General features: G+C 45.3%; 1 protein-coding gene across 1 annotated transcript in view; it reads left to right on the forward strand.

Moving 5' to 3' along the window:
• Nucleotides 1–219: 219 nt before the first annotated feature.
• Nucleotides 220–14,440, forward strand: part of ELOVL4 (ELOVL fatty acid elongase 4) — a 40,637-nt gene continuing 26,416 nt past the window's right edge. Inside the window, exon 1 of the mRNA XM_053603481.1 lies at nt 220–506. Within this exon, the coding sequence (XP_053459456.1) occupies nt 407–506 (100 nt within the window). The 5' untranslated portion in view covers nt 220–406. The remainder of the gene's footprint in view (nt 507–14,440) is intronic.

Here is a 14,440-nt window from a genome sequence, read left to right on the forward strand (position 1 = left end):
CCGGGCTGCGGCGCGGGCGGGGGGAGGGGCGCCGCCCCCGCGCGCGGCCACGTGACGCCGGCGGAGGGGATTGGAGCGGCGGCGGCGCGCGGCGGCAGACTGGTGCAGCGCCGGGCGCTCGCGGCAGGGTCTCCTCCTCCTGCGCCGCCGCCGCCGCCTGCCGGCGCCTTGACGACACCTCTCGGCCGCGCTCGTCGACGCCGCCGCCGCCGCATCCCGCCGCATCCCCGCCGCATCCCCGCCGCTTCGGCGCTCCGCGGAGGAGGGGACGACGGAGCCCGGCCGCCGCGGTTGAGAGGGGTCGCCGGCCGCCGCCCGCCCCCTCGGCCGTCGCCTGCGAGGTCGATCCTCCCGCGGGGTCTGCGCTGTCTCCTGCCGTCGCCGCCAGCGCCTCCCAGTTGCCGCGATGGGGCTCCTGGACTCGGAGCCGGGCAGCGTCCTGAGCGCGGTGTCCACGGCGCTCAACGACACGGTGGAGTTCTACCGCTGGACCTGGTCCATCGCAGGTAGGGCGCTGCTCGCCGTCCTCGCCCGGGCCTGCGGGCCGCTGCCGCGCGGGGACACGGGGATGGCGCCGGCGCCCGGCTGTTGGGATGTGCTGCGCGGCGGCCGTGCGCGGGCGCGTCGGCCCCGAACGTTAGACCCCTGCCCCGCGCCGTTCCTCCGGGCGCCCCCGCCCCTCCGCGGCCGCCCGGGCAGGGGGCTTGCCGGGGCAGGGGAACGGCCGGGGCGGGGGGCGGCCGCCGGATCCAGGGGAGCGGCCTGGGCATGGGGGGCCGCCGAGGCCGTGAGGAGCCGCGGGGCAGGGAGGACCGCCGGGACAGCGGGCAGCTGCGGGGCAGGGGGAGCCCGGGCGGCCGAGGGCTCCGCGGAGCGGCCCCACCCCGCGCTCCCACGCCCGCTCCCCGCTCGGCCCGGCCTTGCGCGCACATCAGCTGCAGGTTCAATGTCCAGTAATGCGCGGTGGGCAGGGACGGCGGGGACAGGGCCGGGACAGAAAGCCTTCCACGCTTGCTGCCTTCTGGACCCAACCCTGCTAATATTCTGTCCTGTTCATCCATCTGTAATGTAATTTGGACTGAACACTAAGATGACATTGTCTGGCTCCTTGAACCTTCAAGGATGTTAGTTTCGGAGGCATTTTTCGTCGGCAAATATGTTTGAAGTAATTGTCTGCAAGGGCTTTGCGCACTGCAATGCGGTCGGGGGAGGAGGCTTAAGACGCGGGGAAGCAGAGACCCTTTTCTGGGAGGGGGTCTCCAGGGGTCTCCGGGGCAGCCCCCGGAGGTTGTCCCGAGTCTGCCCGCGTGCGGTTTTCTCAAATCAGCGAACTTTCCCTTTAGTTGTTGCGGCTAATTTGGCGGGGCTGTCCGTGGGCTGCGTTACGCAGCGTTCTTAGTGCCCAGTTGTGATACTAGGAAATTTTATATTTTGTCATTTATTTCATTTGCTTTGTTGCTTTTGGTTCTAAAGTATTTAGAAGTTGTGTTTTTTTTTTTTTTTTTTTGGAATACTCTTGAGATGCAGATTCTTCCCGGTCCTTTTGCAGTTTCATCCCGTCAGTGGAGGAATCAATTCCACTTTGACTCTGTCTTTTCTCCTTAGAAATGAAAATTTGTTGCCATGGTGTGTGTGTGTGTGTGTGCTGTTGTTGAGTGAACAGTGATAGCAGCGTGCCTGTAACCTGCTGTATGGAATATATGTGCGTTTGCTGGAAATATTTCTGTGTGAGACAAAATGATTCTTTGCCATGGATGCTATGTTCACTTCTTCAGAAAGGTTTTTTTTTCCCCCCATAAGATCTCAAAATTGACACTGGAAAATAAGTCATTTAATACGTCATTACAACTGAAAATGGTTAAAAGGCAATTTTTTATGGAGTTCTTGAGTTTTTCTCCAATGTGCTGTTTGCATTGATACAGGACCTCCTTTTGCAGGTGCCTAGTACCTGCAAAAACCGGGAAAGATGCGCCCTTTTCTTCATCTGTGTGATTCGAGGTCTTTAAACGTTGCATCAGGCTTCCCATTACACAACTGTGCTGAGCTGAGTATCAGACCAGCTCTCTGCAGGTAATTGCGTACTTAGAGGCTCTTCAGTCTCCTTAACAGCCAGAGCCACACCCCGCAGTTCTCATCCTGCCCGTCATTCCCTCCCTGTCCCGGAGCTTTCCCATCTCCAGAGTCTCAGAACAATTGAGAGCACAGATGAACACAAAGTGTATTCTGTATCGGTTACTTCTTTCCTGATGTTTGTGTAAAAACGCCACCAGTGAAATAGGAAACTTGGTGCTGTTGCCTAGTGTGAAAGCTTGTGAGGGGCATGAAATAATGAAATATTGCGGGCGGACCCTAAGCAGGGAGAGTAGCCACCGGATCACAAGTGACCTCCCAGGAGTGCGTCTGGGGAAAGGTATTTGCCCTTGCTCTGCCTATCCACTTATACGAAACCTGAGACTGCTTCCCCGCTCTCCGGGACAAGCTGCCTTAGTTAGTAGGCAGATGGTGTTTCTTAACCACAGAGAGGCTTAGTGGGCAGGCCTGCCCTGCCCTCCTGCAGTGTGAGGGGGAGCGTGTTTTAGGTTCAGACCTGAAGTGGTGTCCCCCGGCCATCACTCTCCACATTCCCTTCCCTGGACTCACCACTCTGCTTGGATTCTCAGCATCATTTCATGAAAATCCAAGGGGGTGGGGGTGGGGCAACGTAGAAAGTGGCTTTTTAGGTGAGGTTGAAGAAAAGTCAGTGAATCAGATGTTTGGAAAGAGGGGGAATCAACACTGGGCAGGAGAAGAAGGCGAGGACGGATGTCTCGAGCAGGGGAAGGCTGCACGCCTCTGCGGGAGCCTCAGGAGCGAGCTGGGCCCCTTCCTCAGGCTGTGGTTCTTCCTTTCTCCTTCACTAATTAGTTCATTAAATGATTCTTTCCACTGAGGTTTCTACCCGAGTGCAAGGAAACTGTATCCACTTTGCACTCTCACATGGGAATAGTTACAGATTTGTGGATAATGTTTGATGGTCCAAGAGATTTTTGCCCTAGGACAAGCAGTTTCTAGAAAAATGTTATTTTATGCTATTATATCAAATGGTACCATTTAATACAACATATCCAAAGCAATGTATTAAAACTGGGTTTTTCAAAAGCAGATATCTAGCAAATATGTAATGTATTAAGACTGAAAATATTATTTTTACTATATCGTTAATATTTTATACAATAGAATTGAAAGTTTGAAAGAGCTGTACTTTTATTTATTTATTTATTTTTGAGACAGAGCTCAAGCTGTTGCCCTGGGTAGAGTGTGTGGCATCACAGCTCACAGCAACCTCCAACTCTTGGGCTTAAGTGATTGATTCTTTTGCCTCAGCCTCCCAAGTAGCTGGTACTACAGGCACCTGCCACAACATCCAACTGTTTTTTGGTTACAGTTGTCATTGCTGTTTGGCAGGCCCAGGCTGCATTCAAACCCACTCGCTCTGGTATATGTGGTTGGCACCTTACCTGCTTGAGCTACAGGCACCAAGCCAAGAGCTATACTTTTAGAAAACAACAAAAGTAACTTTTAATTTTTAAATATTATAGATTTAGATATTTTCAATGAAGAAGTCGATGTGAGTTTATATTAGAGGAATGTACATACTGATGTGGGAGTTTATATCACTGAGGGTGTTGGAGTGGGTACTCTGATGTGCTTGTAGTTGGTGTTTTCTTTTATTCTTTGGCTTCTTGAGTGCATTAAAATTATTAGGACTGGGATCCTAGGCCCAGAGTGTATATCTAATTAAGAACAGTTGTATATCAATTTTTTTTAAACAGATGAGAGAATCTAGGTATTCTTGTCTATAAATGCCCAAAGTATCTTGTCTACTGCATTTATTGTTTTTTAAATAAATGTTTATCATATATTTTTTGTGACCCAACGTTTAGCACAGAAGCTTCCTGTTCAGTTAGTGAGGAGGTTGCACTGACAGCCAGGTGTTTCCTGAGCAGCTGGGTTTCTTCCTGACCTCATTTCTAGCCGTAGCTGTTGTTCATGGGCATGAGTGTACATGTCTCTTGGTTGAGGAGGGATTGGCATTGCCCCTCTGTTCACCAATACGGTACCTCAAATTTTGGTGAAAAAAATCACATCTACTTAGCAGTTGAGGTTGGTGCCTAAAAGACCTGCCTGGCTGGGTCCTTGGATTCTCTTTGGAAGAGAAGTGGCAGAAGGGACAAGGGATAAGTGTTCCAGGAGGAGGGAGGACTCCTGCTGGATGGCGGCAGGGTCTGGGAGGCAGGTGTGGAGCGTTCTTCACTCTTCCATGTTCACTTGCCATGGCAGGTGCAGTTCTAGGCTAAGAGGATGAACCTGGTTGCTGCCCTCCAAGGCTATAAGGTCTGCGGGTCCCTTGTCCTTCCCTTTTGTTGGTATCACGGTCTGAAAGCCGTGTGAGTGTTCAGACTCAGGTCCGCGGGTCCCTTGTCCTTCCCTTTTGTTGGTATCACGGTCTGAAAGCAGTGTGAGCGTTCAGACTCAGGTCTGCGGGTCCCTTGTCCTTCCCTTTTGTCGGTATCATAGTCCGAAGGCGGTGTGAGCGTTCAGACTCAGGTCCGTGGGTCCCTTGTCCTTCCCTTTTGTCGGTATCATAGTCTGAAGGCGGTGTGAGCGTTCAGACTCAGGTCCGCGGGTCCCTTGTCCTTCCCTTTTGTTGGTATCATAGTCTGAAGGCAGTGTGAGCGTTCAGACTCAGGTCCGTGGGTCCCTTGTCCTTCCCTTTTGTTGGTATCATAGTCTGAAGGCAGTGTGAGCGTTCAGACTCAGGTCTGCGGGTTCCTTGTCCTTCCCTTTTGTTGGTATCATAGTCTGAAGGCAGTGTGAGCGTTCAGACTCAGGTCTGCGGGTCCCTTGTCCTTCCCTTTTGTTGGTATCATAGTCTGAAGGCAGTGTGAGCGTTCAGACTCAGGTCTGCGGGTCCCTTGTCCTTCCCTTTTGTTGGTATCATAGTCTGAAGGCAGTGTGAGCGTTCAGACTCAGGTCTGCGGGTCCCTTGTCCTTCCCTTTTGTTGGTATCATAGTCTGAAGGCAGTGTGAGCGTTCAGACTCAGGCCTAGTGGGGGCCACGGAGGGTCAGAAAGTGCTCTCCTCTTCCCACATCTGCTTCTGCCACCTGCCTCTTGCTCTTGGGTTGTGAGGAGTACGCAAGCTTCGGTTCCAGAACGTTTTAGCTGTTTCACCACAGACTCCTTACCCCTGCTCTTGATTGAGGAGTTGATGGGAACTGGGACAGTATTTGGGGAAATGGACTAGGGCAGAGGGTGTCACGGCAAGGGGAGCCGCCTGGCTGCAAAACCACTGAAACCAGGAATGTGCTTAAGGGCCAGTGAGTCATCCAGGTTTGATGAAACATGGAGTTAGTGGGAGGGGATGGTTAACTCGCCTCCAGTAAGCGGGCGTGCGTGGCCCCTGAGCAGCCTGAGCTTTAAATGCTGTGTTCACATTAGCTTTCTTGTTTGTCACTGTTCCTGTGCAGTTGTTCATCTTTGTTACAGTCTAAAATAGGTTTTGTTTGTTTGGTTTAGCCTGGGAGCCCAGGCTCTTCTTGTTTTGTTTTTTTTGAGACGGAGTCTCACTCTGGCTCTGGTAGAATGCCAGGGCATCCGCCCAGCTCACTGCAACCTTAAACTCCTGGGCTCAAGTGATGCTCCTGCCTCAGCCTCCCAACATCCTACAGGGACCCGCCACAACACCCAGTTTTTCTTTTTTAGCCGAGACATGGTCTTGCTCTTGCTCGGGTTGGTCTTGAACTCCTGAGCGCAGGTGATTCACCCGCCTCAGCCTCCCAGAGTGCTAGGATTTCATGTTGTGGGCCACCCGCCGGGCCCCCAGTTACTATTTTGAATGTTTCTTCAAGAAAAGACATTGTAATTTCATGATGAGTTCTAGGCAGATAATTATCACATTTGGGAAACATAACCCGGGCTCTCCGTGGCCAGTGTTTTCAGTGAGGTCCTGCTCAGCCTTTCCTCATGAGCTTCTGGAAGGTCTTGCGGGAGGAGGCCCCTGCCATTTTAGGGTTTTTGCAGTAGGTTTATTTGGCTTTCACTTTTTTCCTTCTGATTTTTGGCAGCAGACTCCTAAGCTTCAAGGTGACGCTCTTGTCCACTCCCCAGTGACAGCAGAGATGGGATGTGCTGCTGCAGGTGGGATCTGGGGCGGCAGATGCTGCAGACCGGAAGCTCGCGTGGGGACGCAGGCTTACGCAGTTAGATCCTTTGCCTTAGGGAGACAAAGATTTAAGAATTGTGTGGAAAGTTATGTCACACAGTGGCGTTGTCATCTTAAGAGTGTTTGGTCATCCTTTTAAAATTCAATTTGTTTTCTTTCTTTTTCCCAACTCATATGACAGTGTCACTTGGGAGTGATTTAACCTGATTAATGTAAATATTATTTTTCACTTATTGAGCCACTTATTTGAAACAGAGCATGTGTTAGCGCAGAGTCATGCACGGAGTCTGTCGTCTGCGTTTTATAGCTTTTCTTTCCTCAGTATCAGGATATTTTGTGTGTTACCAAAGCAAAGGTTAGGGGTGTTTTATTTCCCTTTAGAATGAGAATGGCTTAGACTATATATACTTTTAAATCTTACAGATTTGCCCTTTTAGAACAGAGGGGGAGGAATCCGTGGCCTTTCAAACCACAGCTTTCTGACTGGTATTGGCTTTCTGACTGGTCAGTGTTCCCTGACTGTGCACCTGCAGCTCCAGCCAGCTGGACGGTTAAGTAACAGGTGCTTCTCATCACCTGTGCCCTTGCTTTCACTCACCTTTCCTCTGGTAACCTCTCCAGATAAGCTTCCGCCAGAACCCAGCAGGCACCACCTTCCAAAGCCTTTCTAGTCCCTCGTGGCCTGGAGCAGTTTGTTCCCCCACCTAAACCCACTGTCTCTCTTACCTCCGCTGTGCCCTTCTGTTTCATGACTTTACTCTTGAAGTGTTTAGAGCCTCATTATTATTTACTCTTTCAACTCCTTTTTATTTTTCTCCCCAACACTGATTTGGTGTGTATCAAGAGATGATCATTTAATCCGGCATAATTTTGAATTGTGATATATTCTGGTTGCTAAACACCAATAAAGTTTATACCACACTAAATTACAGAAAGTTATTTTTAATGATATTTATTACCAGTTGGCCATAAAGTCAATTGATGTTGACTACATTTAATGTATGAATCAAACCATTAAATCATTTAGTAACACAAAACAGAGATATAAACTCAAGATTTCAAAAGATATAAAATCACACAAAATTGTTCTTTTCTCTTCATTGTCTATGCAGAAGTGCTCCTGTGTGTACAGAAATGAGGAGGGCGGTGGTGTGGCAAATGCAGAGAATTCTGCGCTGGGATCCAGATGGCCTGGGTTTGAGGCCCCACTCATTGCTAATGAGTTGTGAGAATTTAGACAAGTTAACTGGTTCAGTTCACAGTGTTTTCCATCTGTAGATGACAAGTTAACTGGTTCAGTTCACAGTGTTTTTCATGTGTAGATGACCTAAATTAGGTCATCTCTAAGGTCCTGCCTGGTTCTATAATTTTACATTTAGGCACCACTTTATTTTTCTTTTCTTTTCTTTTTTTAAAATTTATTTATTATTAAATCATAGCTGTGTACATTAATGCAATCATGGGGCACCAAACACTGGTTTTATATACCATTTGACATTTTCATCACACTGGTTAACATAGCCTTCATGGCATTTTCTTAGTTATCGTATTAAGACATTTATATTCTGCATTTAGTAAGTTTCACATGTACCCTTGTAAGATGCACCATAGGTATGGTCCCACCAATCACCCTCCCTCCGCCCATCCTCCCCCATCCTCTCCCCTACCACTTTATTTTTCGAATAAATAAAACAATTTCAAATAAACATACATTAATCAGGAATTAAAAACCTCATTTCATACAATAATTCAGATATTTAAAAAATTATTATTAACACTGTGCAAATAGTAGAAATAACAGATTCACATTTGGTCCTTTTTCCTTTTTCTTGTGTGCCGTGTACGAGACAGGTAGAGCAGGCGTCCTCAAACTTTTTAAACAGGGGGCCAGTTCACTGTCCCTCAGACCGTGGAGGGCCAGACTATAGTTTAAAAAAAAAAAACTATGAACAAATTCCTACGCACACTGCACATATCTTATTTAGAAATAAAAAAAAAAAAACAGGAACAAATACAATATTTAAAATGAAGAACAAGTAAAGTTAAATCAACAAATTTACCAGTATTTCAATGGGAACTAGGGGCCTGCTTTTGGCTAATGAGATGGTCAATGTCTGGTTCCATATATGTCACTGCTAGTCATAACAAGTGATGCAGGTGTGCATCAGTTAGTCCTGAGACTGAGAGGAGGAGTCGAGAGACAGAGAGAAGGAGGGAGTCAGAGAGTGTGGCGCACATTCCACACATGCACTCTGCGGGCCGGGAACAGTCTGCTGCTAAGACCTTGGCAAAAACACTGTGGGCCTGATAAATGTCCTCCGTGGGCTGCATATGGCCTGTGGGCCATAGTTTGAGGACCCTTGAGGTAGAGGAACAAAGAAACCCATCTTTAAACACTGGCCTTGAAGTAGCGCCCTGTGTTTTGCTATAGAACTGTACCTATGTAATTAGTGAAATAGTTCTCAAATAGTGAAGAATTAACTATTTTGTTAGAAATAGTAGCAATAATATTGAAGAATAAAGCACACTGCATTTATTAAGTGATATACCACTTCTGAGATGGCTTATTACATGTTTGTTGGGTCTTTTGTTTCTACCTGTGCCAAGAGTGGGTTGAACTGCACCATCTCTGCCACCACTTTACGGCACCCTCACAGTATGCCCTAAAATAGTGGCTTAGATATAAGTTTAAACTTACTCTTACTTGCTTTATATTTTTCTTTGGAAAATATAAAATGTTATTGCACGTCATTTCAAAAGGTTTTCTGTTATGGGGCAGTGCCTGTGGCTCAAAGGAGTAGGGCGCCAGCCCCATATGCTGGAGGTGGCGGGTTCAAACCCGGCCCCAGCCAAAAACTGCAAAAAAAAAAAAAAAAGGTTTTCTGTTATAGGCAATATATATATTTGCATTTCTGACTTAAGTTTGGAGATAAGGTTAAGATTTTTGTAAAATGGCTAAAAATATGCAAGGTCTCAGAGAAAGGGGAAAAATAAAATAAATGGTTTTGGTCTAAATATGTTCCTTAACTAATTTTAAAAATATCTTGTCATATGTTTTTCTTCATGGAATTTTTGCACTTGTAAACAAGTACATTGGTGTGGTATTTTATTTATATTTTAATTAGAATATAAGCCTTGGGATTTGAAAGACAAATGCATTAATCCACTGAAGGAATTGGTTACTCCCTGTCAACTGTAATCGCATGAAAGCATTTGTGATTTTGAATTGCACTATTCAAAGGAGCAAGCTTCTCTGTGCTCACTTTCATTTGTCTATCAAATGAAAACCTTGGCTCCGACACACTGGTGCACTCTACGTTCCTGGCATCGTTATTCACAGTAGCCAAGGGATGGAAATAACCCGAATGTCTGTTGATGGATGAAGGGACGAGCAAAGTGGGGACACACATAAAACGGGGTTATTAGTCATCCTCAAAAAGGAAGGACATTTTGACAAATACTGTAACGTAGACGAACCTTGAGGACGTTATGCTAAGTGGAATAATCCAGTCAAAAGAAGATGATGATCCATGTGGAATTAGGATTCCATTTACATGGACTCTCTGAAGTCACGTTCACAGAGACGCAGAACGGTGGTTGTCAGAGTTGTCAATGGATGCAGCGTTTATAAGATTAAAGAAAAAGTTTTAGAGATTGGTTGGACAACCATGTACATGTACTTACTACTACTGAGTTGTAACTTAAAAATGATTAAGCTTGTTAATTTTATGTCTTTTATCATAACGAATTTCCAATATTATAAAATAATAGCACATAAAATGAAGAAATGATCTTCAGTGTTTGATGGTAAAATAGTTGATTCTTTCGGGTTTTTTAGCATAAAGTAAAATGGCTTTACAAAGAGGATACATAAAAAAATAAGTAAAGGTGATACATAGTTTTTAGCATTAAAAAGTGCCCAAGTGCCTAGACAGTGGCAACTCACAAGGGAAGCAGTTTACCTGGAACTTCTCCCCAGTCCTGGGAGCTGTGCCTCCATGGCATTATTTCTATATATTTAGAAGTCCATGAGATCTATGTAAGTTAGATAATTTACACGTTGTTTTGTCTCTGGGCCAGTGCTTTTTTCTTCCCATTGCACTAGACAAGCAGGAGAGAAATAACCCCTAACCTGTATCTCTCTCTTATTTTATTTTTTCTTATACTGCTATTTTACCTATAGAGTATCACCACTTAGAATACTAAATATGAACAGAGTCCAAAAACCACCAGAGATACTGTAAAGAAAGACATTGAAATGCTCAAAGGTACTGTGAAGACTGGTCTGTGAAATTAAACTAAAAAGTGATATTTATGTAAATTTCTGTATTCACATACTTAGACTATGTCTCTGCATACATACACAATGTGAAAAGTGATAGGCAGAGAAAGTGAAGTTGACTTTTTATGATAGAGTAGTGGGAATGTAAAGGAAAGTATATTCAAAGTGAATTATGAAAAGTGTTTGACAAAGTGCATAATGCAAGAACTAGAAACTATTGTTAATTAGTGAAAGGATAATAAATTCAGGACTAACAGTATTTTATGCAGTGGATGTTCAATTTATATAACTGTTAGAGCCAAGAGGTTTTGACTAAAGTTCCCATTAACACACACACTCACAACATCTAAAAGTATCTTCAGCCTTTTTTGCTAAAGGGAAATACCATTTCAGTCTTGGAGTTTGGAGATCATTGGCAGCACCGGGTGGACATTTGGACTTGTAACTCCCAGCTCTTTACAGGGGGGATTTTTTATGCCTACTCTTTGCTGAGGAGCCCAGAAAAATGTGGGAACAGGGAGAGAAGGAAACTGCTTGCCTGCATTCCGGTCTCAGCTCTCAAGATAGGAGCCGAGACCTATAGTCTTCACCTGTCTCTGTTGACAGAGGTTGTATTCCTTGGTGTTGTTTCTTTTTCCCCTGTGCTTTTCCCCCTAGCTTTTATGAATATCACTTTTTTAGGTCACGAATTCAGATAGCAGCTGCTCTTGATGAAACTTACTATCACTTACCGAGCTTTCAGGATAGGACCATTGTGGACTGTAAGATGCTGCAGCCGTGCATTCTATACACGATACGTTTAATCTTCATAGCATCTCTACAAGGTGGGTATTATTCAACCATCAGTAGATGAAGAAATAGACCTAAAACTACACAGCTGGAAAAGTAACAGCTGGGGTGGAATCAAGAGCTTTCTCCCTCCTCTCCAGACAAGAACCTTTTTATAACGCAGGATAGCCGACCTATTCATTTAGCAAACACTGTTTTACTGCCCAGTAGTAACAGTGAACATTTACCAGGTGCTTTCTAAGGTTGGTGTGCCCAGTGCTTTATATGCAGCATCCCGTTTAGTCCTCATCTTCCTCCGGACTAGGATCTGTTGCTACCCCATTTTACGGGCGAGCAAATGATTCTCCGTGGATCTTACTCATCTAATGCGGACCCTCCCATCTGAGATCTCAGAGTGATGCCTTCAGCTTGAATTACAGACCCATTCCCTCTCCTCATCTGAGTTGTCTGTCAGCTCTGAATCCTTCCTTACTAATCTACTTTCTATAGGAAATGTTATCGTTTCTGTCACTTCTACCATTATTGTGATCGCTGTTTGGGAAAACTTCAAGCTTTTTCCCTCTGTTTTTTAACTCCTCCCTCCATTCCTCCAGGCTCTTGGGTGAGCACCATCCAACTGAGTAAGGTAGGAAGTCTCTGGCCTCCTGCTTGGCCCTGTGCTGACCTGCTGTCAGGGGCCTGCCCCTGCACACCCGCACAACCGCTGTCTTCCCCTCCCAGGCAGGTGAAGTTCTCCGTGCTCCCGCCTGCTCATCACGCTCTCACCCTGTCTGGCCCACCTCTGTGCTGCCGCGGAAGCTGCCCTCCCTCACTTTCACCCAGGTGCTCTTCCAAACACAGACCTTCCATCTTCTTTCCTGAACACACAGAGTCAGAACAGAAACTTACCATTAATCATCCTGCCTGCCCAGAGACTGATCAGACTGTTCTTTACCCGCTACCTCCAGAGTCTGGTCCTGCATTGCCCTCCCCAGTTTGTCCTGGGTGCACCTGCAAGGCCCTTCTCCACCAGTCCTGCCCTTTCCATCTCCCAGACACACCTGGCTTGAGGAAATATAAGTGTCAGATTTTACACTCAAACCCGGGAGAGGCCTTGAGGTGTTGTTTAGTTTACTCCCCCTCGCAGAGGTTAAGATCCTTCTCAGACTCTTCTTGATAACAGTTGTCTATATTTTCATCAAAAATTTCTTTTTAACACATGTTTGAGGATTCAGAGGCTCAGTAAGGAGTAGGCTGTTCCTCCACTCATGATGTCTGCAATGCAAGAGGATGTGCCGGGCTCCTGGAGACAAAGCCCAGTGCCCTGAGTTGGTAAGGGTGCAGTGTGATGTTAAATAGCGGGTCACCTTTGTGGTGGCACAGTGAGTGAAGGCAAATGGAGTTTTAATAATGTCCCTTACTGTGTTAGTGGTGATTAATAGCCAGATATTTTTAAAAAGGAGTTAATTTGCAACTGTTGGTTTCAGCTTATTAAAGAAGGACGAATAGTAGTGATGTATGACACAGACTTTTTTTTCTTCTTTTTTCTCTTCCAACTTAGAATTATGTGTAATGCAGGCTTCTTGGTGTCTTGAGTACACTCCTGAAGCTACTCAGCAGTTAGGGTTTGTTCGACTTCTGTTCTTTAGCTCGTAGTAGGTGAGACACATGCACATTCCGTTAGAAGAAGAGGAAGTAGCTGATTTATTTAGGTAGAATCCAGGAGCAAATGAAACAAATTCTCATGTAACTTTTGATTAATGCTGCATAAAGTAGGTTCACATTTCCAAGTAGACCCAGGATTGCTCTGAGACTTTACTGTACCACGTCACTGTGGAATCTTATTAAACTCTAGATGATGGTTGGTGGTTCCGGGGGGCTTGAGACGCTGCATTTCTTGTAAGCTTCCAGCTCGTGCTGTTCAAGCTGGTGCATGGACCACACTCAGAGTAGCAAGGGACTGGAGAGTACTGATTTTTTTTACAGTCTTCTACTGTGTACTATTACGAAAAAGCATTTTATTTAAAGCACATTTTAAATGTGCTTATAGTATTAATTTAAAGACCAAATGAGGGCATAGATTTGTATAGAACATTTAATTGTTACCTAACAGAGATTTCATGTATCTTCTAGAATCATATTACATTAATTGGTAACTGTTACTCATTTTACCCCGAAAGGGCAATGATTTAGATAATCTTATTGTAACCGCTACTTTGCATATGGGGAAGTGGTGGGGAGAGTTTCGGGTTCCCATGCACAGGGCTGGAAAGTGACGGAGCTAGAACCTTGCATTTAATCCGGGCCTTATCCCTTGCCCCTGTATCAAGCTGCCTCTGCTGCACGTGACGTGGCTTGTCACCTTCTCAGACTGTATCCCACTACAATCTTGTGTTTTTTCAACTTAGTTCTTCTAGGAATTTGGATGTTCTAAAAATTAAAAAGGTTACTAATTTATCTTTTGGAAAGTGATAATACACATAAAATTTACTAGCTTAGACCACCTGGGGAAGATAGTTCATTCCAACTGGTAGAAATCAAAAAGCTTTAAAAGAAAACAGCCTTTCAAAAAAAAGGTTTTTAAGAAAGTTGCTTTAACAAACATGGTGGGAATTTGTTATATTAAATACAGTTGTTTGTATACAAGTAGAGGTTACTAGGGCTACTTGAAATCTATTGTATTATAAGCATTTTATTCTTTATTAAAAATATGGTTTATATTATTAAAAAGGTGTTTTTAAAAATAGCTTCTCTACATAATTGAAAAATTCAGATTTTGAGAGAATTTTTATGTATTTAACTCCCAAGTAAGTACAGAATTCTAAAGTATTACCTTCTCAGCATATAAATCATAAAATATTCTTAGCATCAACTCTTCTCCTAAATAAATAAAATTTAATTATTAATAGTAATTTTTCTTTAATTTGGCTCAGATCTTCTCTTGGAAGAGAGACAGGGAGAGGTTTAATCACTGATAGTGACAATGACAGAACCAACATCTGGGGGCCTCTTTCTCTGTGTCAGACTCTGCATGTTGCCCCCCATGGTGCAAGGGTCTGTGTCAGACTCTACACACGGCCCCCCTGTGGTGCAAGGGTCTGTGTCAGACTCTGCACGCGGCCCCCCATGGTGCAAGGGTCTGTGTCAGACTCTGCACGCGGCCCCCCATGGTGCAAGGGTCTGTGT

Source organism: Nycticebus coucang, chromosome 9 (genome assembly GCF_027406575.1).
Source record: "Nycticebus coucang isolate mNycCou1 chromosome 9, mNycCou1.pri, whole genome shotgun sequence".
In the NCBI taxonomy this organism is placed as follows: domain Eukaryota; kingdom Metazoa; phylum Chordata; class Mammalia; order Primates; family Lorisidae; genus Nycticebus; species Nycticebus coucang.